Here is a 26,904-nt window from a genome sequence, read left to right as displayed (position 1 = left end):
TCTGGTGTTCATATAAAGAACCTTAGTAGAAGTATTCTCTCTCCACATCTATGTTACAATAGCGTCCTTTGATTTCATAAAATATAAAAATCTTCACGGTTTTAACAAAGTTTTTGTCACAGAGCTGCAACTTGATAATAAGTCATGAAGTGAAACAAGACATTTGAGGAGTCGAGGGTCTGTTGTTTGGTCTGTTGACTAACTTTTTATTGAGAAAACCTCCCGAAATGATTCATTTCTCACGAGAACCGTTTAACCTGCACAACCGAATGAAAAGAAGCTCATTTGGGTGAGAAAGCTAAAGTCTGTTAACTTTCCTTCTGTCCTTTTTTCAGCAGGTGTCGTCCCCCCCCCCCCCCCCCCCTCTCCTCCCTCATTCATTGGGGGGTTCTCTCGTCTGCTGTCTTTTCTCTCAACAGAAGGAGAAAGGAGACCGATGGAGGTGCAGAGAGGAGAGAGAGGAGGCTTCCTCTCCTCGGTGTGGTTTCCTGTTTGTAGGTGGGAGGATGTTGAGATGGTTTTGCAGCTCTGCAGCTTTTCGAGGTGTCACCGTTATGTCTGCTGATTGCTCTGAGGTGTTTCTGTGAATTCTCAATCTTCGCTCTGAGCTGCAGGGCCTCTTCCACAGTTTCCAGCAGCAGTTTGATCGACCCACACATCAACACTTTGATGTCGGTGAGTCAACCTCTGCACAAGTTTGTCACACACTCGTTATTTAAACTGAGATCTGCTGCTCAGGTTTCATCTTTAAAGAATCTTCGCTGAGTTTTTTGAACTTTCAGAGGACGACGTCTCTTTGGACATCTCATTTCTCCTCAGAAACACAGAACACAAGGATCTCTGGGTTTGTGGTGGGAGGTGATTGGCTGCAGGAGGAGGAAGAGGAGGAAGAGGAGGAGAGTCGGTGAGAAAGAGGAGGAGACAGCTGAAGTAGGTCGCTGAAGATCAGACTCCAGATCAGATCAGAACCCGAGCGGAGTCGTCTCCAGACATGGCGGATGTTCGGGTGCAGTAGTGGTCTCATGTGGACCGGATCCTTTGGGGGGACACGAGACCTGCAGCACGTCCGTCCTCCGTCCTCCGACCTCTTCGTCGACACACCACCACCTCCGACCGCAGGCCATCCTCAGGTCTAGGTGAGTCCTCCATAACTTTTATTATTCATCTGTGACCTCTGCGTGATGGAGGAACCTTGGTTTGTTCCCAGCATGCACCTGGAGGATGATCTCTTTCTTCATGTCTTTCTGAGACACCGATGTGAGACGAAGCTGAAAACTTTCTTTAAAGCTGATGTTCAGCTGAAGTTTGGATTTGTCCCAAAATACGTCAACTTCTACAGAACAACAGTTTTACTGTAGAGAAAGAAAAAAATCATTTAGTTTATCTCCAGTGATGGAAGTACATTTACTCAACTACTGTACTGATATTTTAGTTAAGAAAGCTAAAGTAAAGTGAAGTAAAAGTAGAAAATAAAAATACAACAATGTAAATAAAACGTTGATACATGTAAAAGTTCCAAACATTTAAAGTTAAGAATGCAAGCGACACATTAACCTCTAAACTTTTAGGTTCTTGTCCCTGAGTATTTCCATTTTCTACTACTTTATACTTGTACTACAACTACATTTCGGTGTTATTTTGTACTTTTTTGTGTACTACATTTATCTGATAGCTTCAGTAACTCAGATTACTAATACAAAATGCAATGAACAAATAAAATAAGAGGTATTATTATCAGTTAATATACACCTTTATTGATAATAATACTCAGCAGAATACAAAGTCACTAAAATGAGCTTTTACCAGCTGCAACATTAAAGTGATAAACACATTAATGCATCAATAATTATGATATAATAATCTAATATATACTAATCTGCATCATGAGTACTTTTACTTTTGGTACTTTCCATATATTTTGGTGCTAATTCTTTAACTGAAGTAAAATTCAGAATGCATTACTTTTACTTAAGTATTTCTACACAGTAGTATTGTTACTAAAGTACATTATCTGAGTACTTCTTCCCTACTTGTGTCTTCTCTGATCCGATCAGGACTAAAGTGAAAAAAGACAAAGTTAGAAGATGAATCGTACTCTTTAACAGTCTGATGTGATTCTTAGCTCCTCTCTCTGGTGAAAACTCTTTACTTTTTGTTTACAGTCCTACTGTACTTGAACTTAACTCGTTGTCTGCGTTGTGTTTTAGATCAGCAGAGGTTAAAGGATGTTTTCTAACAGCCTAAATCACTCAGCCCTGTGGTTGACAGGCCATCTTGTTCAGTTGTGTCTCGTCTTTAAGCTCATTTTAAATATTTTATTGAGGCCTGTTGGCCAAAGGAAAAGGTGCGTTCTGTAAACCACAAAGAACCCGTTTCACGTCGGTGACCAGGTCGTCGTCGTCGTCGTCTCATTTCCTGTCAACTCTCTGCACTCAGACATAACTTTATTGATCTGAACAGTTCACATTGTAACCAGACTCTCACATGAAACATTCCCATAATGAGTGCATGTTAATTACATAACCTGTCTTTAATTACACATGTTTTATTTTGTCTTCTAAGTGTCGTATAATATCTATGAAAAACTTTACATTTCTAATATATTGTTGGAAAGAATTATCTCCTCCATGTTTTTTCATTAAATGTACAAACCAGCACTTTTACGTCATATCATCCATATCAATAGTTATTGATAAAGAATGTGGGTGAGCAGTGACTTCCTGTCATTAAAGTTCCCTGTCACTATATGAAACTATATTAAAAGATAATCAGGTCTGTGTTGCTGCTGGAGTATTTTCTTTTTATGGTACTTTCTACTTCTACTCCACTACTTCTATCTGACAGCTGCAGGTACTCTCTACAAGATTGTATATACCAAACATGTGAAGATATTATAAAATACTGTGAAAGTACTTCATTACAAGGAAAAGACCTGCTTTCAAAATGTTACTTCAGTAAAAGTATTGAAGTATTACCAGAAAATGTACTTAAAGTACCAGAAGTAAAAACATTTGTATGCAGTGCTATATTGTTGTAGAATGTGAAAATAGAGCATTTTACATTTCAGATAACTTAGTGTACTAGTGGTAGATTAATTGTGTAGTACTGCATCATATCATATGTTTTATATGCAAAAACTAACTAACAAATAAATAAATAAAAGTACAATATTTCTGTTTTTTTATACTTTTAGTTACTCTTTTTACTTTACTGCTAGCAGTTATTTAAACATTAAAACAAACTTAATGCTCATTAAAAAATAAGGTTTTTATCACATAAAACTTTAAATGACAGGTGAGAACACATTTCATCATCTTGGTTCTTTACTTTTAACTTTAACTTTCAGCTGTTTGATAAAATCTGAGAAACTGTTCGTCGTCTTTTCCTGTCACACTTCCTTTCTTTGACCTTTTTTACTTTTTTTTTCTATCAGGCGGCTGCCTTTAATAAAATACTTCAGAGGTTTGTTGTTAGTGGAAATAAAAAAACTTAAAAGAAGCTTAAAGACGGAGCCACAAGTCACAAGATGGCTGCTGTTCAGTCTGCAGAGCCGATTCAGATATAAAGACGATGAAATATTCTGTAGGAGCTGTGTGTTAAAATAGCTTAATTTACACAAGAACAAATTTGAGGTACTTGTTCTTTACTTGAGTCTTTTCTTTTCATCCTGCTTTATATTTCTCCTTCACTACATTTATCTGACAGCTTTAGTAACTTTACAAACTAGTTTTACTCACAAAACATACAAAGCGTTTATAAATTCTTGATTAAACTCACATACTTTTACCAAAGGAACATTTTTCAGGACTTTAACTGTAACAGAATATTTTCACAGGGTGATAGTAGTACTTTTACTGCGGTAAAGTACCGTAGTACTTCCTCCTGTGTGTCTCTGTGGAGGTTTCCATGTAAACGGTGTTTTCCAGTTGCTCTGTGAGGTTTTTCGTGTAGAGTTCAGAGTTCAGAGGAAAGAAGACGCTGTTCAGCTTCAGTGTCGCCTCGTGTCGGACAGTTTATGTTCCTGTGTGACTCATAACATTGATGATTGTCATATTCTTTCTCTGAAGCCTCAGGAAAGTTAAAACACCTGTTATTTAAGAAAAAAGGAGCCTCTTTAAGTCACAGATTCCTCCTGTTCATTTGAGAACTTAAAAAGGGCAGAAGAAGAAGTGCACACGTACAGATTTGTGGTCCAACGTCTGTGAAACAGAACAACTATTGAATGGATTGTGATAAAACGTTGTTCATCATTCAGGATGAACTGTAATAACTTTGTGGATCCTTCAGTTTAACTCCTTTTTTGATACTCTAACTGGATCTTCTACTGTAAATGAAATAAAAACACATAAAGACTGAAATACTGGCCGATAAATGTCATAAAGATGTTAAAGCTAATTTTGAATATTAGTCAGCTAATGTCAAAGATTAACATTTTTGTATTTGGTGACGTTATGTTTGTTAATGAACCGTTACCTTTTTATTCTGAGTAAAAATACTGTAAAATTGCTTTTTTCTTTTCTTTAGTTGATGTAAACATGAGATAAACATAATTCACCAAAATCAAACAACTCAAGAGAGGTTTGTGGTTTCAGTTTGATTCCATGTATTTAACGTCAGTCAGATCATATTTTTCTTTTTTTAAAGGTTACTCAGAAAAATAAAGAATATAAGCCATCATCAGAGATAAAAAATATATCTATAAAAATATATTCATGCTAATTATCAGTAAACACAGAATCCAGCTGAGGCTGATTGAATGTCTTTAGTTCTGCAGGTAGTTGGTCGTAAGCAGTTTGCTTAATAAGTTTCATTACGATCCGTATAATAATTGTTGAGATGTTTTACTCTGGATCAAACTGGAGGACAGACCCACTCATTTTATTTTAACTCTGTGAATAAAATGTCTCGTGTTGTCGTCTTCTGTCCTCCGCAGATGAAACATGGCTGACTCCTGGTTCTTCTGGGTTTTGGCGGCCGCCATCTTTGTCTCCATGGTCCTCCTGGCCGTCGTCTGTCTGAACTGCCGAGACAATGGGCCTCTGGGTGGGATGCCGTCTTCACACTGCACCAACACGTGGTTCACAAAGATTTGATTGTTACACACTGTGGTTTTATAAAACATTCATGTTCTCACACTTCTGATGGTCAACGACTCTCACCGGGTTTCTGGTTTTAGCACATGACTGATTTTATATTTTAGCTATTTGAATTCACTAAAATAGCTTTATTGTTTCTGTTTCCTCCCATCAGTCTCGATCAGGCAAGTGAATGATTCAGAAGACTACATGCCGTGGGTCTTTTCTCTCAATTAATCCAGTGAATATGTGAAAGATAATAGTTTTAAAGTTTTATATGAGATGATCACTGAATGTTTTGTTTTTTCTATCAATCAGATCCACTCACTTTAGAGTCATCCATCCATGTAAGTCTGAAACACCTGAGCAGGTTTACATTTAAACTGTTACAGCAAGCAGCTCCTCTTCCAAAGTCTCTTCCAGTTAGCCTTTAATATATTTTATTTACATAAAAAAAGATGAAAAATGCAACCAATAAAATGAGGAAAAAATGTAACTGATAAATAATACATGAACAATAAGAAACTATTAAATTATCATAATTAAACATATTACTAATTATTTTATAGAATATAATAGACCTCCTTTATTGTCATTGCAAAAAAACCGGAGGATTTAATATCTATATTTTGAGATAAAATAGGGTTAATATTAGGTTAATATTATGGTGCAGAAAATATAATATTTCTTCACTTCACATATTCCAAATTAGCTGTATGGGAAAAAGGTAAACAGCTTCCAGCATTGAGAGATAGGCTGCAGGTTTTCTGAACATCCACAGATGCTTTCATGCAGAATTTACTCTGTTTTTTACTAGTTTTATCATGTCAATCCAGTGTTTTCTTATTTTGTAGAAACACATCAGCAAAAAGTTTCTTTCTAAATTATCACTTTGCATGTCTCAATAAAAATATACTCATCTTCCTCAATATAAAAGGGCAGCAGTGACATAATAAGTAAAGAAAAGGCAAACTAGTTTCTAATAAGTGAACTCACTACTGTTTAAGAACATCAGTGTCTTTATAGTTCATCAAGCTGAGTTCGACTCTACGCTGATGATGTTGTCGTTTACACTGGTATTGTTTTTAATGATGATGAAGTCGACTTTCTCTCTGATGATTTGCAGCCTCGACAGACACCGACTTGAACCCCATCCACCGTCCCTCCAACCATCTGTCACCTTAGTGAGTTACTTTGTTATAACAAAACACACCTGATTCACACCTGCTGGTGAGACGACACAGCCTCATTGTATCAATTCTAAATAATGAGGCTGAAATGGTATGGCTATATTGTTCCTGCAGTGACATTAATTGTGGTTTTATTGTTTTTATTTTATTATTTTCTGTCCTTGCTGAAGATTTAGCAGCAACGGTCAAACTGGGTCTCTTTTAATAAACAGGATATTATTATCTGCAGGTTATTGCAGATACAAGTGTCTTCATGAAGACTTCTGGTGGTTCTCAACTTCCGTTTTTCTGGAACATTCAAAGCTTTAGGATTGGTTTTATTTATTCATTTATTCATTTATTCATTTATTCATTTATTTATTTATACATGAAAAGTTTGTTACAACAACATATTTTCTTGTTATAACTAGATATTTTCATGTTGTAACAATTCTTTTTTTTTTTACATTATAACAACATTTTTACCTAATATTTTAGTTGTTTTTCAAGTTACAACAAGATCATTTTAGTTATAACAAGATATTTTCCCGTTACAACAAGATAAGTAGTTTCTTGTTTTTGAGAGGTGAAACAGGGACGACAGAGGACAGAGTCGCTTCATTAAAGAGCTTTGATTTGGACAGAAAGTTAGTAAAACTGTTAAACATCTGATGTGTTTTTATTTTTTAGTTTACCGTCTGTTGATGGAGGAACTCAGCGGAGACACAGATCGTTCACCCCAACAGAAACCGGTCAGATTCTTTACGCTTTAAGTTGACGATGTGTTTGTCTGTTTCCAGCACGTTGTTGTCTTTCGTTGGTTAACTTGTGATTAATAAGTAATATTTGTATGGAATGTATCTTTATTCTTTATTTAACTGGTAGATGTACCTTTACTGCAGTTTATTTTAGATGTTAGTTTGGTTATATTTTTACACTTTGATTTTGTAACTGTTGTTCTTTGATCTAAAATCTAACAATAACAATCAGATTTTTTCATTTCTTATAGAAAGTAATCCAAGTTATGAGAATCCACCAGATGGTAAGATTCTGTTTACTTTAACTGCAGAAGATTCAGATTAATTCTTTATTGGTCGCTGTGGAGGAAAATAGTTTTCAGTCTTTAAACAGTCCTGGTTTACTGTTAGAATATTCCAATAAGGGCCGGGCAGTATATCAATATTATATCAATATGGTGATATGAGACTAGATATTGTAATCGCTGTTCTATTATTTGCTTTTACCACAAAAATCTTATGATATAATTCTTATCGTATACTTCTTATGAATCTTATAATATTCTGTAAAAACACTGATGTTCAACCCTTAAATGTCGCAATATTTGGTCAAAAATATCGTGATATATGATTTTCTCCATATCGTCCAGCCATATTTTCATTGCAATCAAACATGAATGCTGTAGCATTTTGGTAGTAATGGATATTATTTCATTTTAACAAGTTGAGACCTGTTGGCCTGGACTTTGAAATCGGAAGCCTTGACACAATACTTGATTGTCAAGACTTGAGACATGTTTCACCCGATTTTTGACCCTCTACTTTGGACTTGGTAGCCCCAAATTTGGACATGTTGGCACGACGTGAGACTGGTTGCCTAGACTTGGGAATTGGTGGCCTCAAATGTGGACTCAAGACTTTCAACCTTTTGGTTTTTATGTAAAATGTGGCCTTGATGTTAGACTTGGGACTTGATGGCTTTTCTTTGGCCTTGGTGTCCATCTTTTGAGACTTGATTACCAAAACTTGTGATGTTTGATGATGGACAATGAAAATGGATGATGATGATGATGATGGATGAAATTGATAATGTATGTTGAAGGTTGATGGTAGATGATGGATGATGATGATGGTGGATGAAGGTGGATTCATTGATGGCTTGTTGTCCTCCTCAGGTGCTGACTACATAAACACTGAGAGCGATGGCGACGACCCCGGCTACATGTAGGTTTCCTCTTTCCCATGATCCTCTGGGGTTTTTCCACTGATGTAAGTAAGTCACATCTGATCGTCTCTTCTTCTGTGGTTTCTGCAGAATCGTGTTGCCCGAAGGAGTAACCCCTCAGACTAATCAGAGCCGAGCTTCGACGCCCAGTTCAGGTACAGTTTGGAAAACAGAAACACAAATTCAGACTCTAAAGTTTCATCAAGCTGCTTTTAGGATTCAGTTTATAGGCTTTTTATTTATTTACCTGTTTAACTAATGGAGGTGCTGCATCATTGTACAGTATATCATCTCTGATGTACTGGCTATTATTTCATCTAATTTACTGTATAATATCTATATTATCTCTAATTAACTGTATATTATCTCTTTGTTTCTGTATATCATCTCTAATTTACAGTAAATTATCTCTAGATTATATAATCTCTAATTTAATGTAAATTATCTGATCTAATTTACTGAATTTCATCTCTAAGGTACTGGATATTATCTCTAATTTACTGAATAGAATATCTGATCTACTGTATATTATCTCTTAGTTACTCTACATCATCTCTAATTTACTGTAAATTATATTTAATTTACGGGATATCATCTCTTATTTTAAGTATATATATTATCTCTAATATACAGTAAATAATCTCTAATTTATATCATCTCTGATTTATTGTATATTATCCTGATTATCTCAAATTTATAGTAAATTATCTCTATTTTACTGTAAATTAGAGATAGTTTACTGTATATCATCTCTAATTTACTTTCTATAATCTTTGATTTACTGTATATTATCTTTATCATATCTAATCTACTGTATATTATCTCAAATATATGTTAGAGATCACTTATGAAGCGGTCATCTGTTTGATTTCATCCACAGATGTTCTACATGATTATGAAAACGTCCCAGAGAAGAAAGGTCAGTTTTTGAAGGAGAATTTTGTGTTTTTGTTATTTAGTTTGTCTTATTCGTAATTCTTTGTTATAATATTTTAAATTCACATATTTATTGAGCCTCCCTATAAATTCATTCTCATAGTAACTGTTTCTTCTTCTAGTTCTGGTCTCCTCAGAGGACAAAGACTATCTGAATGTGGAGCCGCTGCACTTTCAGAGTGAGTTGGATGTTTTGGGTCATGTGACGTTCTTCCTCGTTGGTGTTTCAAACAGGAAGCTCTGGTTTAGTGATGTCACTGGCTCATGTATTCTCCTTCAGTCACAGAGCTCAGCAGCATCCAGCTCCAAAAGAGAACATGAGGCGATCTTTGGTTTCATAACACAAATAGCTGTTCTTTATTTTTATTCCTCAAGTTTTTATTTTTATCTGGATGAAAAAACGTTCTGTCCGTGTTTCAAATAAACACTACTACAAAGTGCATAGTAGAGTAAGGGTACCAATACCACACAGTAGAAATACTCTGGTACAAGTAAAAGTACTAATACCACAGTAGAAATATTCTGGTACAGTAAATGTACTAATACCACACAGAATAAATACTCTGTTACAAGTAAAAGTACTAATACCACACAGTAGAAATATTCTGTGACAGTAAAAGTACTAGTACTACACTAATGATGAACACTAATCCAATGAACTAATGAAAATGTAAAGAACAGATTTTCATGAAATAAACTCATTCTGGTTTGTTTTATTTCATGTTTTCCAGCAGGATCAACTCCAGATCTGTCGGCTCAAAGCGACAGTGATGACGACGACAGTGATGATGATGATGACGATGATGAAGCGAACTACGTCAACATACATGAAGGGCCTCAGACAGACTGACCAAAGTGAGCTTCTAAACTGCCATCTTCACTTTTCTTTTTCTGCCTTTAATTCATGAAGGTGTTTATTTAAAGCTGCTGAACACCTGAGAAAAGAAACTGATGATTGATGAGACTTTATGGAGGACAGAAACTCCTTTTCTCTGACTTCCTGAAGAGTTTTTATCAGGCTGGTTGAAGCAGAATACTGAGCTCAGACACCAAGATGCAGAACAAAGCATCTAAACTGCTGTCTGTAGATTTAAAGAGACATAATTAATAATTCAAAAATCTGACTGGGTGAAATTTGAGAGCCTGGTTTCCACTTCCACGGTTAGAAGTATAGATGGATACAGTCATGCCCCTTTAAGAACAACACACTTAAAGGGACAGTAGTGATGTTTAGAAGTGTGGTTTTACTACACTAAAGTAGAGTATTACTACAGTAGATGGAGTAAAGTAATGTACTGCTGTGGACGTATTTTATACTACTAAAAGAATCAATCAAGTTTCAGCTATATTTAGAATATGTTCACCTCTTTACCTTTATGACTGAAGCTGTTATCTATGTTCTCTTCAGAGACACCAGACTCCATTCAGAAAAAACTGTACATTTTACCTCTCAGAACACAGGAGTGACTGTTTATAAGAATGGACGTAGTTGTCATGACGTCACCTTATTGTTTTGTGGACTGATGTAATAAAGCCTCAAGTTTGGTGATGTTGCCGTCGCCATCTTGGTTTTTGGTCACAGGAAGTGACCATATTAGGACTGAGGAGGAGTGACGTAGAGACGCCGTTTACATCTCTGGTGTCAACCTGTCAATCAGTGTGTAGCCCGCCTTAAAGCATACCCTGCTTTATGGTCTATTTGACTCATAATTTACTAAATGAACATCATGCTGTATTGACGAAGACTTGAAACTAGAGATTGAGACTCATGTTTACAATGTTTACTGAGGGAATAAATCAAGAGAGAATTAGAGTCATTTTCTCATAGACTTCTATACAACCAGAGGAGTCGCCCCCTGATGGACACTAGAGAGAATGCAGGTTTAACACATGGAGATTTGACTTCACTCTGCAGAACCAGAGGTTGTCTCCTGGTTGATGGTCTACTTCTGCCTCCATCTTGCAGTTAGTTTGTGTTATTGTGTAATTTAGGTGTTTTAGGTAAAATTATTGTTTTTGTGAATGGAGTCTGGTGTTTTGAAGAGAGCATAGCTAACGGCTTCAGTTCCATCAGAAAGGTCTGTCTGACAGCAAAGTAAAATGGTGAAAATATTCTAAATATAACGTTCACTTAAACTGATATCGATTCTTTTAGGTGTCTAAAATAAGTCCACAGCCTTACATTACTTTACTCTACCTACTGTAGTAACACCACTTCTACACATCACTACTATCTCTATACACATGTCTCCTAGAACTCTGTGAGATGATGATGGCCATTTTTCACATTTTCTAGATTACATACATCTATTTAAGGATAACTGCTGGAGTGGAAATCAGCCTCTGAATCATGACTATCTTTTTAAAGAGATGAGTGAGGACAGTTATTGAGATATTTCAGTTCTGTAGTTTAAAAGAAAAGTTTATTATCATTTGTTTCCTGTTTGCCTTTTTTTTTTTTTTTTTTAGATGTCTATTTGAGCTTTACTTTGATTTTCCTGACAACTCCTGAGAATGTCTAGATTCACAATCCTTTTGTATTTTTTTTTACAGTGTATTTATGTACCGTTACTGAATCTGTAATCCACTGGTGTGTTCTAGAAATGTTTTTATTGTATTTTTGCAATTAAACTTCAAAAAACTTTAAACTCTACTACATTGTATTCTTTATTAGTTACTTACTCAATTTAACAACTGTAACTTTTCTTTCTTTATGAGGACATATTTTTATGTTTCAATCTGATTTACAAACAAAAACTAAACTTTTCATACTGGTGCTTACTAATTCCTGATTTAAGAGGGTATTTTAAGGGAATTTATCTATTAGGCAGTTGTTTTTTTAGACATACTATACGATGACTTTTTTCAACATACTATACTGACTTTTTTCAACATACTATATTATGACTTCTTTTCGACATACTATACTACGACTTCTTTTCGACATAATATACTATGACTTTTTCGTCATACTATAGTATGACTTTTTTTCGACATGCTATATACTACGACTTTTTTTAAACATACTATAACTTTTTTTTATGACTTTTTTCGACATACTATACTATGACTTTTTTATGACTTTTTCATCATACTATACTATGACTTTTTCAACATGCTATACTATTACTTTTTTGACATAATATCCAGCTGCAGCATCACATTCAGCAGACAGACATGAGAGTGGTGTCGTTAGTCTCCTGTAACTCTCTGTCAGACAGCAAATACGTCACTTGAAATGTGATAAAAAGCTTTCATGGAAACAAGTTTTTTTTAATTCAGTGGTTTTATTATTAATGAACTGGTTTCGTCTGTAAAAGGACAAAAGAGGGAAGAAGAAAAACTGTTTCCACTGTCTTCAGTCTTGAAGTTTCCAACGGCTATCGTCTTCAGTCCGGCTTCTTGTTCACGCGTGAAAACAGTTTCTATTTACATTTTAAAATCCAGAAACTTCTTTCTGCCTAAAGACGATGTGGGTAAAAATGAGGATGCATTAATTTCATGTCAGGAGGTGGGAATGTTACGACTTGGGGCTTATTATCAATAATTCATTATTCGGTTTTTTTTTTTTTTTTCAAAGGGGGGGGGGTCAACTTCTGAAGCCAAAAGTGAGTGGGATTCAGTTTGCAGAGGGGTGGAAGGACAGCTGCTGGGAGGGGTGAGCCTGAACCTGAAGAGCTGGAAGACAAAACACACACAGATATGATTTTAAAAATCTATTACTGAATTGATTTCAGAAGGATGTTAATCATAAACATTTATTATAACATAATTTATAATAAATAATAATAATATTAACTTTATTTATATAGCACCTTTTAAAAACAAAGTTTACAAAGTGCTTCGACAGACAGTATAGCATGTTAATAAAATAAATTAAAAATTAATTGAATTGTATGTTAAATTATTTTATTTTTTTTAATTAAAAAAAGTCATAACTTAAATACACGCACAAAAGAAAACCCTGTCTATGTGTTGTCGCAGTAGTAGGTAACATAATTTGGTCCTTTGAACCTTCATTGTGGACTACAGGACCAGAGTCAGAGTCCTGGTCCAGGGGCTGAGCTCTACCTTGTGGGTGTCCGATGTAGAAGTGTTGTGGGGCCCCCTGCTGGGGGCCATGTTGGGGGTTGGAGCCTCCGCCCTGCTGAGGGGAGACGTAGTGCAGCATGACGGGCGGCAGGCCGTGACCTGCAGAGTGGTGCGGTCCTGACATGCCTCCTGTGACGTGAGCCTGCAGAGGACAAACAAGACCAAATATGAGGAACGGCAAAAACTGAGAATACGTCTAAAGTATCCAGATAATTTACTGCAGTAAAATAAGTTTCTGGATTAATATTACTGCTGCTTTAACCCTCTGAACCCCAAGGAGTTTGAGGGTGTTTTTATGTTCCAGTCACATTTTTACTCTTGATTTTCACTAAACTAAAAGTCCTTCTCCTCTATGGAAACAGAACAATCATGACTAGAAGTAGAGAGAACTCAAACATGTCTAAGAAAAAAAGTTTAATTCCTTTAATAATTTATTTTACAAAAATTGTAAAACAATTGAATTTATATATCCAACATGTTTCCAAGTGTCCACAATATTTCTGTTTTTACAACCTCTACTTCCAGCCCCTCCTCTCTGCTCTGTGTTCAGCAGACGAAAGTTCAGTCAAAGTTTCACAGATTTTTTGTCACATGACTGTTGGTCTCAGATGAATCAATCATGGCTTCATAGTTTCACTGAGGAGCTCAGAATTTAATGTTTTTTTAAAGAATCTGGTTAAAAGAAACAGTTTATCTGGGGCAAGATTTTAAATGAGAACGTGAAATATCACAATTTTAAGCTTCGATTTGGCTGCTTATGTGATGGAAGCGTCTATCACACGTGATGTGTTCAAGGACCGTAAGAAAGATAAAAATATGACGATAATGACGTTTTTTTTCACCTTCTGGTTGTGATAAAAGGTGTAGTTTTGGCGATTGTTTAAAGAAAACATGCTTTTTCGATCCATATTCACCTGTGTGAGCTGGCTGATGGAGGGGAAGCCGTGGGGCAGAGGCTGGTGACCCGGGAGGCTGTAGCCCTGCATGGTGTAGGAGGCCTGGGGGGAGCTGTGGCCCGGCTGCATGTTGGGAGGAGTCTGGGCCTGAAGACCTCCAGAGTGGAACATGGACTGAGGCTGAGGACCGGCCTGACTCGACTGAGAGGAGAAACAATGATTTTAAAAACTAGACTGGTCAAAAAATGTCTTAATGCAGATCTAACAGTAAAGAACATTTAATATAACATGTTATGTGATGTTAATTAGTTTCTATCACAGAACCACTGTTATATACAATTCTAAGGATGAGACATTTGCAGAAAAGTATTTTTATGTTGTGTTAAATTGTGACCAAAATAATCAGATTGTAATGTTTTGTCTGGTTTTGTCAAACGTTAACCACTTTACAAAGAACACAAAGGCATAGGGACAAAGTCATGTTTCATCAAGGAGGCAGACGTTAGTCCCCATTAATGTGAGTTCCGTGTTACCTGATTGTGTCCTGGACTGGGAGCAGTGTGCTGGGGAGGGGGTTGATTCCCAGTTGGGGTGCTGGAGGGCTGAGGATGATGCATGGCGCCCGAGTGGTGAGAGAATGACTGAGCTGAGAGAGTAAAAATAAAAGCATGAATTTAGCAACTCTAGAGTTTATTCAGGTACCATAATCATCCAGAGGGCACTACTGATTATTTACATGTAACGTTTGGCTCATCTGAAGGTTATAACACACTTAAATATACCAGAACTATGTCACGTATTATGTTGTGTTGTGTACAAACATCATACCAAATGTTTGCAACTAATTTTAAAATCAGAGAAATCTGATCCCAATAAATAGATAAAAGTTATTTCATTATCGAGTGTTCAGAAACCCTGAAAGCACTTTTGGGTTTAGGCGAACACCGGCCACAAGACCATGTTTCTCTTTAACAATCAGCGGCCTGAATTCACAACTAATGACTTATCATGACAACTAAACTATATATATTTATCAAATGCATGATTTGTTCAGTTAGATTCCTGCTGTGCCTTTCATTAAAAAGGATAAATAATAAACTGAGTTCTTCTTACCATACATGGCCTGTTGTGGCCCCTGTGGGCCCTCAGCCTGGCCAGGGTACTGAGGACCAGGAGGACCCATCTGCTGAGGAGGGGCCCCGGAGGTCAGCATCCTTGCTCCCCCCTGAAGCATCGAGTAAACCGGCTGGAAACAACACAAGAGACAGAAGAGAGATTTTTAAAAAGTCAGAGATTTGATCAACTATTCACAGTTTTTATTTTGGGTGAAATAAATTATAATCTAGCAAACATAAAAGAGCAAGAGTCTGACTTTATACTTCTGGATTATCATCTTGGATTACGGCTGTTGCCAGGTGGTTTATTTGCATCCAGTGAACAGGAAGTGACCATATTTGGACTGAGGAGGAGAGACAGAGACGCCATATACGTCTCTGGTGTCGACCTGTCAATCAGTGTTACCCCACCCGAAAGCATACCCTGCTTTATGGTCTATTTGACTCTAAATGGACCATAATTTACTAAATGAACATCATGCTGTATTGAAGAAGACTTGAAACTAGAGATTGAGACCATAAACTCATGTTTACAATGTTTACTGAGGGAATAAATCTAGAGAGAAGTAGAGTCATTTTCTCATAGACTTCTATACAACCAGAACGTACAGTATGTGCGCGTAAACGTCATGTTAAATATGTGTACCTGTCCGTGGTAGTGAGGGGGCAGGGCCTGGATCACCTGACCGTACTGTAGGTAGGACTGGGGGTACGGCGAGGCCACCAGCGGGGGTCCTGCTGCCGACGCTGCAGCTGAGATCATGGAGGAGGCCTGGGAGGCGTGGTGCTCCGGACGCTGTCCCACCACTGGGCCTGAAACAGAACAACACAATGTCACTGTCTCACCCGGGGTCTGAGGTTCACGCACCAGACTGCATTCATAGTTTTTCACGTTGGTAGAACACCTGCATGCATCTGTCACTTTGAGCTCACACAGTATCTCCACCTCACGTCTCTCCGGACTTTAACCTTTCTACTTATTGTCTGCATAGAAACGGGTACACACATTAATAATTCAACGTGTGTGTGCGTTTGTGTAGTGTTTACCTTTGGCTCTGGGGTATTTGCCCTGGTTGACAGTCGACATGGTGTACTGATACATCTGAGGAGCCTGAAGAGGAGACCAAGAGATAAAATGGTAAATAAAGTGTTACGTTTTGACATGTAATGACGCACGCACGCACGCACGCACGCACGCACGCACGCACGCTCGCACGCACGCACGCACGCACGCACGCACGCGCTCTAGGTGACACTGAGAGGGAGATAGTGATTCAGACCTGGATCTGGTGTCCTTGGATGTGGAGGGGGGAGACGTAGGACAGGTAGTGTCCAGGTGGGTTGCTGTAGATGGCCCCTCCTCCTGGCTGTCCTTGAGGAGCCAGGACCAATGAGGGGCTGGGGGGGGGTCGGTCTAGGAGGGGTGGGTGTCGGAGCCGGCTTCTGTCACAACACAGAGACAGATATATGAAGTTAGTTTCACAAAGATGTGATTCTACATGAAAGGTTTAACAATCGTACAACAAAGTGATCGAACAGTTCGTCACCAAATGAATCACCAACTGACATCAAACATTTATTAAAAACAAAAAGTAGGCTTGTTTCTGTGTGTGTCACCGTTTCGACAAACTAACCTGGACAGTGTTCACTTTTATGGGAAGAAATTCTTTTGCATTTGGATTCAACGTTGAGTTTTTCACTTGCCTGCAAAAAAAACAATAGAAAAGACAAAACGATTAGTGAAAAAGACTATTAGACTTTAAACAGGTGAGATGTTTCAGGTACTACTCCTGTTTTTGTTTGGTTTGTCATGTTTGTTGTGTTGCATAATGATCATAAATGCTCCTTGAATATCTCCCTTTATCATGTACTAGTACACCTGTATTCACCTGTATTCTACCTGAGTGGACACATGGTTCTACTCACACAGCTGCAGCCTCGGGTCGCTCGCTGCTCTCTGGACGGCTGTCCTCGCCGCCGGTGGTCGTCTCTGGACCTGAACACTCGGGGGGGCCAGCAGCAATGGTCGGGGTCGTGGCCGCCTCTGTGGTGGTCGGCTGCAGGTCCTGGGCAGAGGAGGTGGCGGGTTTGGGCGGTGCCGGGGAGGAGGAGGAGGAGGAGGGGGAGTCGGCGGGTGAGGCGATGCTGTGCTGAGGAGGATCTGCAGAGGCCGGGCTCGCTGACGGAGAGGAGGTCGGCTGCAGCTGAGAGACGGACGGGAAGAGACCGAGATTATTAACAAGTCACATGACGGAGGACGTTCTCTGAAACAGAGAGGAGAGAAATGTACAAACCTCTGCAAACAACATGTCGTTTAATCTTTACATTTATGACTATTATGATAACTGCACATTTTTTGAAATAATATCGTGATAAATCCCCAAAATAAAGTATTTGTACCTTGCTTTTCAAACAACAGTGCTAAATGAATAAATGTTATGTGAAGGGATAGCAGTGATGTTTAGAAGTGTGTTTGTATGAGGTTCTTCTCCATAGTTAGTGTATAATACAGTACATGGAGCTCACTTGTACTTTTAATTTGTTTGTTTCATACTTTTATTGTAAATGTTCATATTTTCTATTCTAAATGTATGTATTGCACTGTGTTTACCAAGCCAATTTTTTTTTCTTTTTGTATATGCAAACATACTTGGCAATAAACCATTTGTTATTTCTTATTTCAAACAATAAACAGTAATATTAGCTCTCAGACCACAGGAGTTGTTAGTCTACTGCTGCCTCTATGATTTAGTTATGTTGTGTTCTTGTGTGACTTTGGTGAATCTGAATTAACTCTTTAAAAAACCAAAGTCACACAATAACACAAACTAACAAACAGATGGAGGCAGCAGTAGACCAGCAAATCCTGTGTTCTGAGAAGTAAAATTATTGTTTTTGTGAATGGAGTCTGGTGTCTTTGAAGAGAGCATAGATAACAGTTCAATTCCCGTCAGACAGGTCTGTCTGACAGCAAGATAAAGAGGTTAAAATATTCTTAATATAGCGTTCACTTCAACTGATATTGATTATTTTAGGTGTCTAAAATATACGTCCACAGCAGTACATTACTTTACTCCAACTACTGTAGTAATACTCCGACTATGGAGAAGAAGTACCTCATACAACCACACTTCTAAACACCACTACTATCGCTTTTTTCCCTGACCCCTGTGTGACCCCTGACCCCGCAGCATCACATTAGTCTCACCCTGAACTCTTTGCCGAACTTGCGGAGCTCCTCCAGCTGGTTCCTCTGCTGGACCGTTGGAGCTGAGAGACAAAGAGAGAAGAGTCTTAAAGACACCAAACATCAGATGAACCACAGCTGATTTTAAAGACTCACATCAGAAACATCTGTTTGGATCTCAGCTACATAACAAACTGTGTTTTCACTCTCTCACCTTTGCAGCTCTTTCCTTCAGACAGACTCTCGGTTCTCTCTTTAGCGGCTGTGCTGAGGATCTCGTTCACTGTGAGAAGAAAACGCCGACATATTTAATAAAACAGCAACGAGGATTTTAAAGTCCTGACTTCTCATTAACATCCGTTTCTATTTAAAGCTCACATATAAGCTAAATGCTCTTTTTTATGGCTTTTCAACATAAAAGGCTGTCTAAAGACACAAAGTGTGAGAAAAGACAGATTCAGACGTCAGAGGATAATTAATAAAATGTTAAATTTTGAGACGTCACTTTTTAACTCATCTCGTCCTTTTCTGGAAATCAAACGAATCATTTTGTTAAATAAGAAGTTGATATTTGTCGTCGCTCCATTTTTTAAATTAAATTTTCAAGTAGAATATAAATGTTTCTAAAGTTGGCACATTTGGTAAGTTTTGTTCACTGTGTGTTCTAAATTATAAGTTTTATAATTTGTTATAAAACCTATAATTTAAAACCTAAATAATTTGTGTTAAATGTTTTCTGGTTCATGCTTCAGAAATTAAATAAATGATTGTAGTGTTATTTAAAAACTTGATTTGATTAAAAATAATCTTGGCATCAGTAGTTTTAATGATGTATTATAAAAGCTAACAGGTGATAATTAATCTCTAATATCTATTTTACATTCCTGTGAAAACATCTCTCTGAAAAAGTGTATTTACATCAGAAATATTTACTTGCATAATATTTTGCAACGTTTGCCGCTTCATGCTTTTAAAATGTGAATATTTCTTTACGATTTGTTATTTATGTTGTTAAAGGAGCTAAGAAATGAATTATTTCTTAGCTATATTGGCTCAATACGTTTTAATCGTACAGAAAAAACAATTAAAGTACAAAAGAACTTCTCTACATAGATTTTTTTTTTTAATGTCAACACATGTGAAGCTCATTTCTAAACATTTAATAATCACAGATTTGTCTCACCATCGACGGGGAAGAGTGGGGTTGGGCCGGAGGGTTTGGCAGTTGCCATAGTGACGGAAGCGGAGGAGGCGGAGTCCAAAAAAATGGGGCCGACTAGAGGGGAGTCCTGGGTCGGGGCGTCTGGTTTCGGCGCACGAGAGACTGGAAGGAAGTTAAAGATCAGCAGTGTTTGAGACACACGTCATCATGTCAGAGAGAACACAAAGATCCAACGAGATTCCAAATTATCCTCCAGTAGACGCTGAGAACTCTCGTTGTCTCAAACTCAATAAAACCCTCACAAGTTAAGGGAGGAAACAGCAGCAGTTTATCACAACATCTGGACAACAAGCACAACATCAATCTGCACAAATGATCAGTTTTCTACTGTTCGGAGATCAGCCGTCCATCCTCGTCCACTGCAGGTAACGTTAGTTTGATCAGAACAACAGCATCATCAATGAAAGATAATCACTGAGATAATTGATTAGCTGAGAATGTGTTTTAAAGATTTAAGAACTTCTTGTATTGCTGCTCAAGAAAAAATATTAGTTTACGTACAAGAATAATGAAGTAATGTTGATTCTTTTTCTAATTTTCTAATTTAGAAAAAGAACCGATAAGCAGTATTGATAAGAGTACTAGTATTGATTAAATCCTTAAGATACCCGTCCTTAGAGGAACCTACCTGCAGGAGAGGACTGGGAGTTTGGGGTCCTCAGGTTTCTGCTGCTCTGGAGTCTCTGGGTTTTTGGGGAAGTTCTGGATGTGACTGAGACACAAAAAAAAGAAAAAACACAGCACTGTTATTAACTGAAGACTTTGAATGTGACAACATCTATTGTCCACTTGTTGATAACAAATAAAAAATAATAGCTGTTGCGCAAAAACAGTTTTTTAAATCTTGGTATTCTACAGATCCGTTGATTTTTTATCGTTGCATTGATTGTATTTATAAAGTCTTTCATGAAAAACTATATTTTACAAGATTACACTGAACACATTGTAATAACCTTATAATATACCTTCATTCAATACTCATCTTTACTGAGTCGAGCTTGATAGCACCATGCTAGTCAACACAACCTCCGCTCACTTGATTCACTATGAGCTGCATTATGAATTTACAGAATCTGTTTAAACTTAACGGTTTATTTGAGTTTGACGGAAGAGTATGTTGCACAGGAGAAATTAGAAAAACTAAACTTTTAAATTTTCCTCTATTTCAGAATTATGTTACTTCAAATCTAAAAAAACCTTCTTCCCTGAAGCTCCTCAGTACCTCCGTTAACAGCTGAGCGCGTCGAGTCGGCGAGCGCTTGAGGATGAGAGAGGGAGTGTGGGAGGATGTGATTGGTGCAGGGAGGGCTGCCGGCGGCCGGCGGGCTGCCCTGTGATTGGGGAAGAGAGAAGGTGGTTCTGACGGACAGCGGGCTGCTCCGGTCGGAGGAGGAGCCCGGCGGATGTCTGGAGGAGGTAGTCGGCGCCGCAGTCCGACCGGAGGCTCCGGTTCTTCCGGACAGGCCGATCTCTCGAGCTCGCTGTGGGAGAGGAATGTATTTACCCTCCCTGGAAAAGAGATGGAGGAAAAGAGGCGGTGAGAGGAATTCTGGGAAGATGATGATGATGAATTTCAGGAGCAGGAAGTAACGTTACACTTCTACTCTTTACAATCTGTTGAAATATTAAAAGAATCGTCAAATATCAATTCAAACCTTATGCTTTGTTCAGACCTAACGTTATTTTGAGTGTTGATGGAGCAGCTACAATGTTAGCGTAGCCTAGCATCAATCGATCCAAACTCCATTCAGAAAAGAAGCATTTTAAAAGTTATTTGCTTGTCGTCTCATGGAGAGAACTAACAAAACGTGAATTCAGACTTTTTACAGATCGGCATCATTATGTCGTCATTTCAGCATATTTTTAATCCGTTTATTTCAATTAAATCACAGCAAAATAGTTTATTTTGGGTTCATACAGCTGTAGTAAACCAGCAGACGTGTGGCTCAATAGATACAGTGAAAACTCCTCCAGATGACGTTATGAACCCAGACATGTTGGACTTCCTAAATGGCTAAATGGCTTAGTTGATTGGTTTCCATGGAGATAAGCCACTCCTCCTCTCCAGCGCTACTACCACGAGTGAAACAAATGACGGGAACAAACACAAATGTTCCCGTTATCAAACTCCGGTGAGTAACGCAACTTGAAAAATCGCATCGCGGATTCTTTTATCTTATTCTTAACAATAACTCCGGCTCTCATGTCACATATTTGCATCCTCATTTTTTAAAGGTTTATAACAGAAGAACTTGCCTGCCACTGGTCGTGAACCCAGGGCTGCTCCTGTCCTCCCGCTCTCGGACCACCGAGCTGTACTTGTCCTCCTCGCTCCGGCCCTCGTCGTTCTCCAGAGAAACCCGACGGCGGTACTGAAGGCTGCCCTCGATCTCATTGGCCAGCCGAGCGGCTCGAGCCTCCCGCTGCCGGAAAACCTCAGAGTTCCCTTTCTCCAAAGGCATGCTGGGAGGAAAAACACAGGAGACAAGTATGAAAAGAAAAATAAAGATTGTCAGTTAGAAACGGCCACAAACTGAAAAGATACTGGAGCACTGATTGGTTAACTCTGACTCACGTGTACATGGAGAGGCTGGAGTCGTAGGTGGACTTGACGCCGTACGTCTCTTCGTTGAACTTGAACATCTCGTTGGCGTCCCAGCCGTTTGACTGAAAGAAGGAAAGAAAACGTGAATGAAGAGCAGGAAGAAGATACCGTTTCTCTCTGCCGTTGTCTTTATACTGGAAACAGAGAAGGCTGCACAGATCCTGTTACACTTTGTCGGAAAGACTGTAGCAATATAAGAAGCAACATCATTTTAGATTTTAAAGCCTTAATGGTGAAATCTTAACTCCAAAAGTCTCATTGAGTCTCATTAAGCCCGAGTAAAAGGAAAAGCGCTGCTTATAAGTTCAATTCAGCTTTTCTTTTGAAAATAAACCTCTAAGTTGGTGGAGGAATAAGATACATATGATGAGCTCCTCCATCTTAGAGTTCTGTTTAAGTTTAATAAAAAATATTCTTAAAGTTTCTTCACTTTTATTTTAACTGATTGGATTTGATGTAATTGTTTAAATAATTTTATCTTGTTTTATATTTTTGTTTAAATGTAAAATGTCCCTTATTCCCTTCCCTTATTTTTAAATAAAGTTATATTTATCCTCCTAAAAGGAAACATCATGCTGTGTAACAAACAAATACAGTATTGTGCGCGCGCTCCCTCACCGCGTCGGCCTCCAGCTCAAAGTTTTCTCCGTTTCCGTTTCCGTCCCACCTCTGCAGGACTTTCTCCCGGTGATCCCCATTCACCCGCGACGAGCTGATGGACGTGTCGGTGAACGTGTCTGAACACACAGACAAACAGATCATTTTTTTGATCATCAGTCAAGTTTTAAATTGGTGATAAATATTGTTATCGACATAATAAAATGATTTAATCGTAACTTTGTGTCTCGTTTACCTTTGACAGCAAAGTTCAGGTCGACGTCACGGCAGGTCATGGTCACCAGGTCGGCGGGGCTGAAGATCATGGTATCCGTTATATCTTCAATCTTGGGCTGAGAGGATTGGCTTCCTCCACCTTCCTCTCCTCCTCCTCCTCCGTCTCCATCGCTCTGTTTGTGGACAGCATCCACAGCCAGCTCACACTGGAAGCAGACAGAAGAGGAGACAGGTTAACAGTGTCTTAACTCTTACAGGACTCAGAGAAAGTGCAAAGAGGTTCTAATATTTTTTACCTGAGAGCTTAAAGTCTTGAAGATTCCTTCGTACGCGGCTCCGTTTTTCACTCTCACATCACAGGTGGAGCCCTGAAACCAGAAGAAAGCTTCAGTCTGTTTGTTCGGTACGTGGATTAGTTTTTACTACGACTTTAGACGTCAACTTTGTTGGGATAACTGCTTTTAACGCCATTATTTTAAATCGCAGTTTCATAACCGTAAGAACTGAAGAAGCTACGATATTGTATGAGCGTCATGTAAACCTCAGATTAATTCCACAGTTTAACGTTAACCATTACAGTGTGAAATAAAGTTTTACTGACGATCGTTATCCTCCAATATTCAGTAACTATGAGATCAGGACATCATTTATGGTTTTCTCTGATAATGATACATTGTAAACAACCAATCTGTGTTTAAATCAACAGGAGGAGAGCTAGTAACGTTAGCAGCACCGCTAACGGCTAACAGGAGGAGAGCTAGTAACGTTAGCAGCACTAATTATTATCTATTAGGAGATGAATTATGAGCTGTTTAACTTCCTAACACTAGCTCTAAACAGATTATAATACATCATTAAAACTAATAATGACTAGATCTGTTTATCAATAAAAATATATATTTTATCTCCTTATCATTTGAATTGTGTATTTATTCAAATCACCTCAAAGACCTAGTAGAAAACGTCTGGTTATAAATCATGAATTCCCATGAAAACGTGATATTTCCTCTGACAAAAAATCGTGACGTTAAATATTTCATACAGAGACATCTCTACTCACCACCACGGCTGTGAGGAAGTGAAGCATTCGGGCATTGTTGTAGACGCCTTCAAACACCTACAGAAACAGGTGACGTGAGCACGTTGTTGTCGTTGTACAGAGGAAAACCAACTGAAGGGACCTGCTTTAAAGGTAATTTTTTAAGGCCAATTTTAATTTGAAAAAAGTTTGAGTTTTTAACTTCTAGGAAAAAACAAGACATTTTCTAAAAAAAAAAAAAATCTGATTAGAATTCATCAAATACAACGATCTGTTAAATATCAAAAACAAACCAACTATATTTCAAATAGTTTAAATTTGCTCAAACTCGATAAAATATTTACGATACCCGTCAGTACAGATAGTTAAAGGCCTGAGGAGTGAAAAATAGTCTTCCTCACCTTTTTTATGTTATGATTTCAGAATGATGAAGACGAAGTTTGAGAACAAGTATAAACATAAATATGATGGAAGATCTACAGTACCAGTCAAAAGTTTGGACACACCTTCTCATTCAACTACTTTGAAGAATCTAAAATATAAAACATATTCTGGTTTGTTGAGCATTTGTTTGTTTACCACATAATTCCATATGTGTTCCTTCATAGTTTGGATGTCTTCAATATTAATCTACAATGTAGGAAAAAATAAAGAAAAACCATTGAATGAGAAGGTGTGTCCAAACTTTTGACTGGTACTGTATAAATACACGATTAACAATGATCCAATGGTATAACACTGACAATAGCCACTCTGCATTATGATTATTTATTTATTTTGATAGGCTAAGATTTGTAGCAAATACTTTTGATATTATTTTTAAATCTGGAATGCAGGACTTTTACATGCATTTTTTAAACTGTGATATCACTTATTTTGCTTAAGTAAAACATGTTTTTTTACCACTGTTGTTGTAAAGTAGAATATATATAAATATGTATATACAGTACCAGTCAAAAGTTTGGACACACCTTCTCATTAAACTACTTTGAAGAATCTAAAATATAAAACATATTCTGGTTTGTTGAGCATTTGTTTGTTTACCACATAATTCCATATGTGTTCCTTCATAGTTTGGATGTCTTCAATATTAATCTACAATGTAGAAAACCATTAAATGAGAAGGTGTGTCCAAACTTTTGACTGGTACTGTATTTCACATGTAAATAAGATTTAAGATTATCATCTTTGTTTTCCAAAATGGTGTTGATCACATTGAGTGTTGCACACATACAGCTGTCATGAATGGGCCCCCCTCTAGATTTGGGCCCCGGATGTTTACATCGTCTGTCTCCGCCCCTGCTAATAACCGGTTTCTTTTCTTAATAAATAACCCTTGAGCTGTCACTACTTACTATGCTGCTTAAAGGAGTTGTCTGTGATGGCGGTTTCATTGTGTTCCTGGTCCTGCAGAAGGTGAAAACAACACAAGATGTCAGCTAACAGTAAAGCAGCACGAACAGAGAACAATAAACACAAGCCTCACACAGCCACCTTGCTAGCTAGCCAGCGAGCTACTCCACCCGTGACATGGCGTGATTTAGTACAAATTAAACCGACTATAATAATCTAAACTAATCTCTTTAAGATGAAGCACGGAGAGCTGAACGTTGCTGTTGTTGTTGTTGTTGTTGTTCAGAGGAGTAAAAAGCAGCTAGCTAGCTAAGTCGGCTAACGCAGCTAGCTTAGCGCAGACGTCGAATATTTAGACACAAACGAAGCACCGGAAACGAAGTTGACGTCACGTTAGAAACTGACAGCCGAACACGTTTTAGTAATTAGATTTATACTTTTTAGTCATGTGCATCCCTGTTATTCCAGTCGCGTCGTTCCAGCGGAAAGTCACACGGTTTGACAGGCCAAACACGATACACCGCTGGAAAAACAACAAAACACGGCTGCGGCTGCGCTTGATTTGTTCAAAGCCTGCACCTGCTCCACACGTGACTCCGGTCGACTCAAGCGGGGCGGGCCGTTGTCGGGCGATGGAAAGCGATACAGTTTATTCTCATTGAACTACAAATACTTTGTTGTATTAAAAATAGCCATTTTAAGTCTGTAAGTACTAACGCCGGGTGAGTATTGCCGCACATGAAGAGCGAGTCAAAAACAGCCGGGCTCAGCCGAAATGCTGTAACGAACGCACCGATCGTAAATCCCGCCTACTGGCTTAATCTAAAACCTCATTGGATGAAACTTTCTGTCAATCATTTCTGACCTTTTGTTCCATTGGATAAGATTTCACGTCAATCACTTATAAGACGGGCTCATGGTCTGTCCTCATAGAGGTCATGGAAGGAAAATAATGCATGACAGTGATTTTAATTTGATTTTAGTAAACAGAATTTTTTAAAAAAAAAGATTAAATTCAGTTATGTAAAGATAAGCTTTATCCCCATAACAGGTAATAAAATAATATTATAAAAGGCTATTTTTATGACCCCCAATAAATAAGAAATAAGGCAGTACGTGAAAAAAATATACAAATATACACAAAATAATGTATTGAGTACACAATTTTACCAAATATGAAATCAGCATAAAATACCATTCTTGGCCTTGGAATCCTTTATACATATTTGGGTATATTTATTTTTTATTTGCATGATGAAATTGTTTAGCAGATTGAAAATCAGAAAATTAACTAGTTTCTTCAATTCAATTCAATTCAATTCAGTTTATTTTGTATAGCCCAGAATCACAAATTACAAATTTGCCTCAGAGGGCTTTACAATCTGTACACATGCGACATCCTCTGTCCTTCCCTCACAT

General features: G+C 37.8%; 2 protein-coding genes across 5 annotated transcripts; one reads left to right on the top strand and one right to left on the bottom strand.

Annotated features, from left to right (window-relative positions):
- Positions 1 to 605: 605 nt before the first annotated feature.
- Positions 606 to 11,772, top strand: LOC129098513 (uncharacterized). Of its 4 annotated transcripts, none has more exons than XM_054607520.1 (13): positions 606 to 675; positions 820 to 1,136; positions 4,934 to 5,043; positions 5,251 to 5,290; positions 5,394 to 5,422; positions 6,202 to 6,259; positions 6,935 to 6,996; positions 7,254 to 7,286; positions 8,157 to 8,205; positions 8,297 to 8,361; positions 9,087 to 9,125; positions 9,265 to 9,321; positions 9,877 to 11,772. In XM_054607520.1, the coding sequence occupies exons 3-13, from the start codon at positions 4,941 to 4,943 to the stop codon at positions 9,990 to 9,992; spliced, it is 651 nt and encodes a 216-aa protein (XP_054463495.1). In that variant the 5' UTR covers positions 606 to 675; positions 820 to 1,136; positions 4,934 to 4,940; the 3' UTR covers positions 9,993 to 11,772. The 4 variants fall into 4 exon arrangements, with proteins under 4 accessions (XP_054463495.1, XP_054463493.1, XP_054463496.1 ...); XM_054607518.1 differs by having other exon boundaries at positions 9,874 to 11,772; XM_054607521.1 differs by lacking the exon at positions 7,254 to 7,286 and having other exon boundaries at positions 9,874 to 11,772.
- Positions 11,773 to 12,427: 655 nt separating this feature from the next.
- On the bottom strand, positions 12,428 to 26,262 carry atxn2l (ataxin 2-like). Its single transcript, XM_054607197.1, is given in 24 exon segments — positions 12,428 to 12,820; positions 13,214 to 13,376; positions 14,149 to 14,331; positions 14,664 to 14,776; positions 15,244 to 15,376; positions 15,892 to 16,058; positions 16,293 to 16,356; positions 16,526 to 16,639; positions 16,641 to 16,688; positions 16,880 to 16,949; positions 17,172 to 17,449; positions 18,454 to 18,515; positions 18,647 to 18,715; positions 19,616 to 19,756; positions 20,283 to 20,366; positions 20,877 to 21,172; positions 21,911 to 22,117; positions 22,230 to 22,321; positions 22,878 to 22,996; positions 23,113 to 23,299; positions 23,390 to 23,461; positions 24,154 to 24,210; positions 25,488 to 25,539; positions 25,923 to 26,262. Coding segments are annotated over 24 exon segments (2,847 nt in total). The 5' UTR covers positions 25,940 to 26,262; the 3' UTR covers positions 12,428 to 12,761.
- Between the last annotated feature and the right edge of the window lie 642 nt (positions 26,263 to 26,904).

The sequence above is a fragment of the Anoplopoma fimbria genome, chromosome 11 (assembly GCF_027596085.1).
Source record: "Anoplopoma fimbria isolate UVic2021 breed Golden Eagle Sablefish chromosome 11, Afim_UVic_2022, whole genome shotgun sequence".
In the NCBI taxonomy this organism is placed as follows: domain Eukaryota; kingdom Metazoa; phylum Chordata; class Actinopteri; order Perciformes; family Anoplopomatidae; genus Anoplopoma; species Anoplopoma fimbria.
Note: the sequence above shows the minus strand (reverse complement) of the source record. Positions and strands in the feature narration are given on the sequence as shown.

Bases quoted from the DNA above. Each gene is read 5' to 3' on its own strand.
- LOC129098513 (XM_054607518.1), top strand. From the start codon at position 4,941: ATGGCTGACTCCTGGTTCTTCTGGGTTTTGGCGGCCGCCATCTTTGTC. The intron at 5,291-5,393 runs GTGGGTCTTTTC...TCTATCAATCAG, and splicing joins GATTCAGAAGACTACATGCC to ATCCACTCACTTTAGAGTCA. The intron at 9,322-9,873 runs GTGAGTTGGATG...CATGTTTTCCAG, and splicing joins GGAGCCGCTGCACTTTCAGA to CAGGATCAACTCCAGATCTG.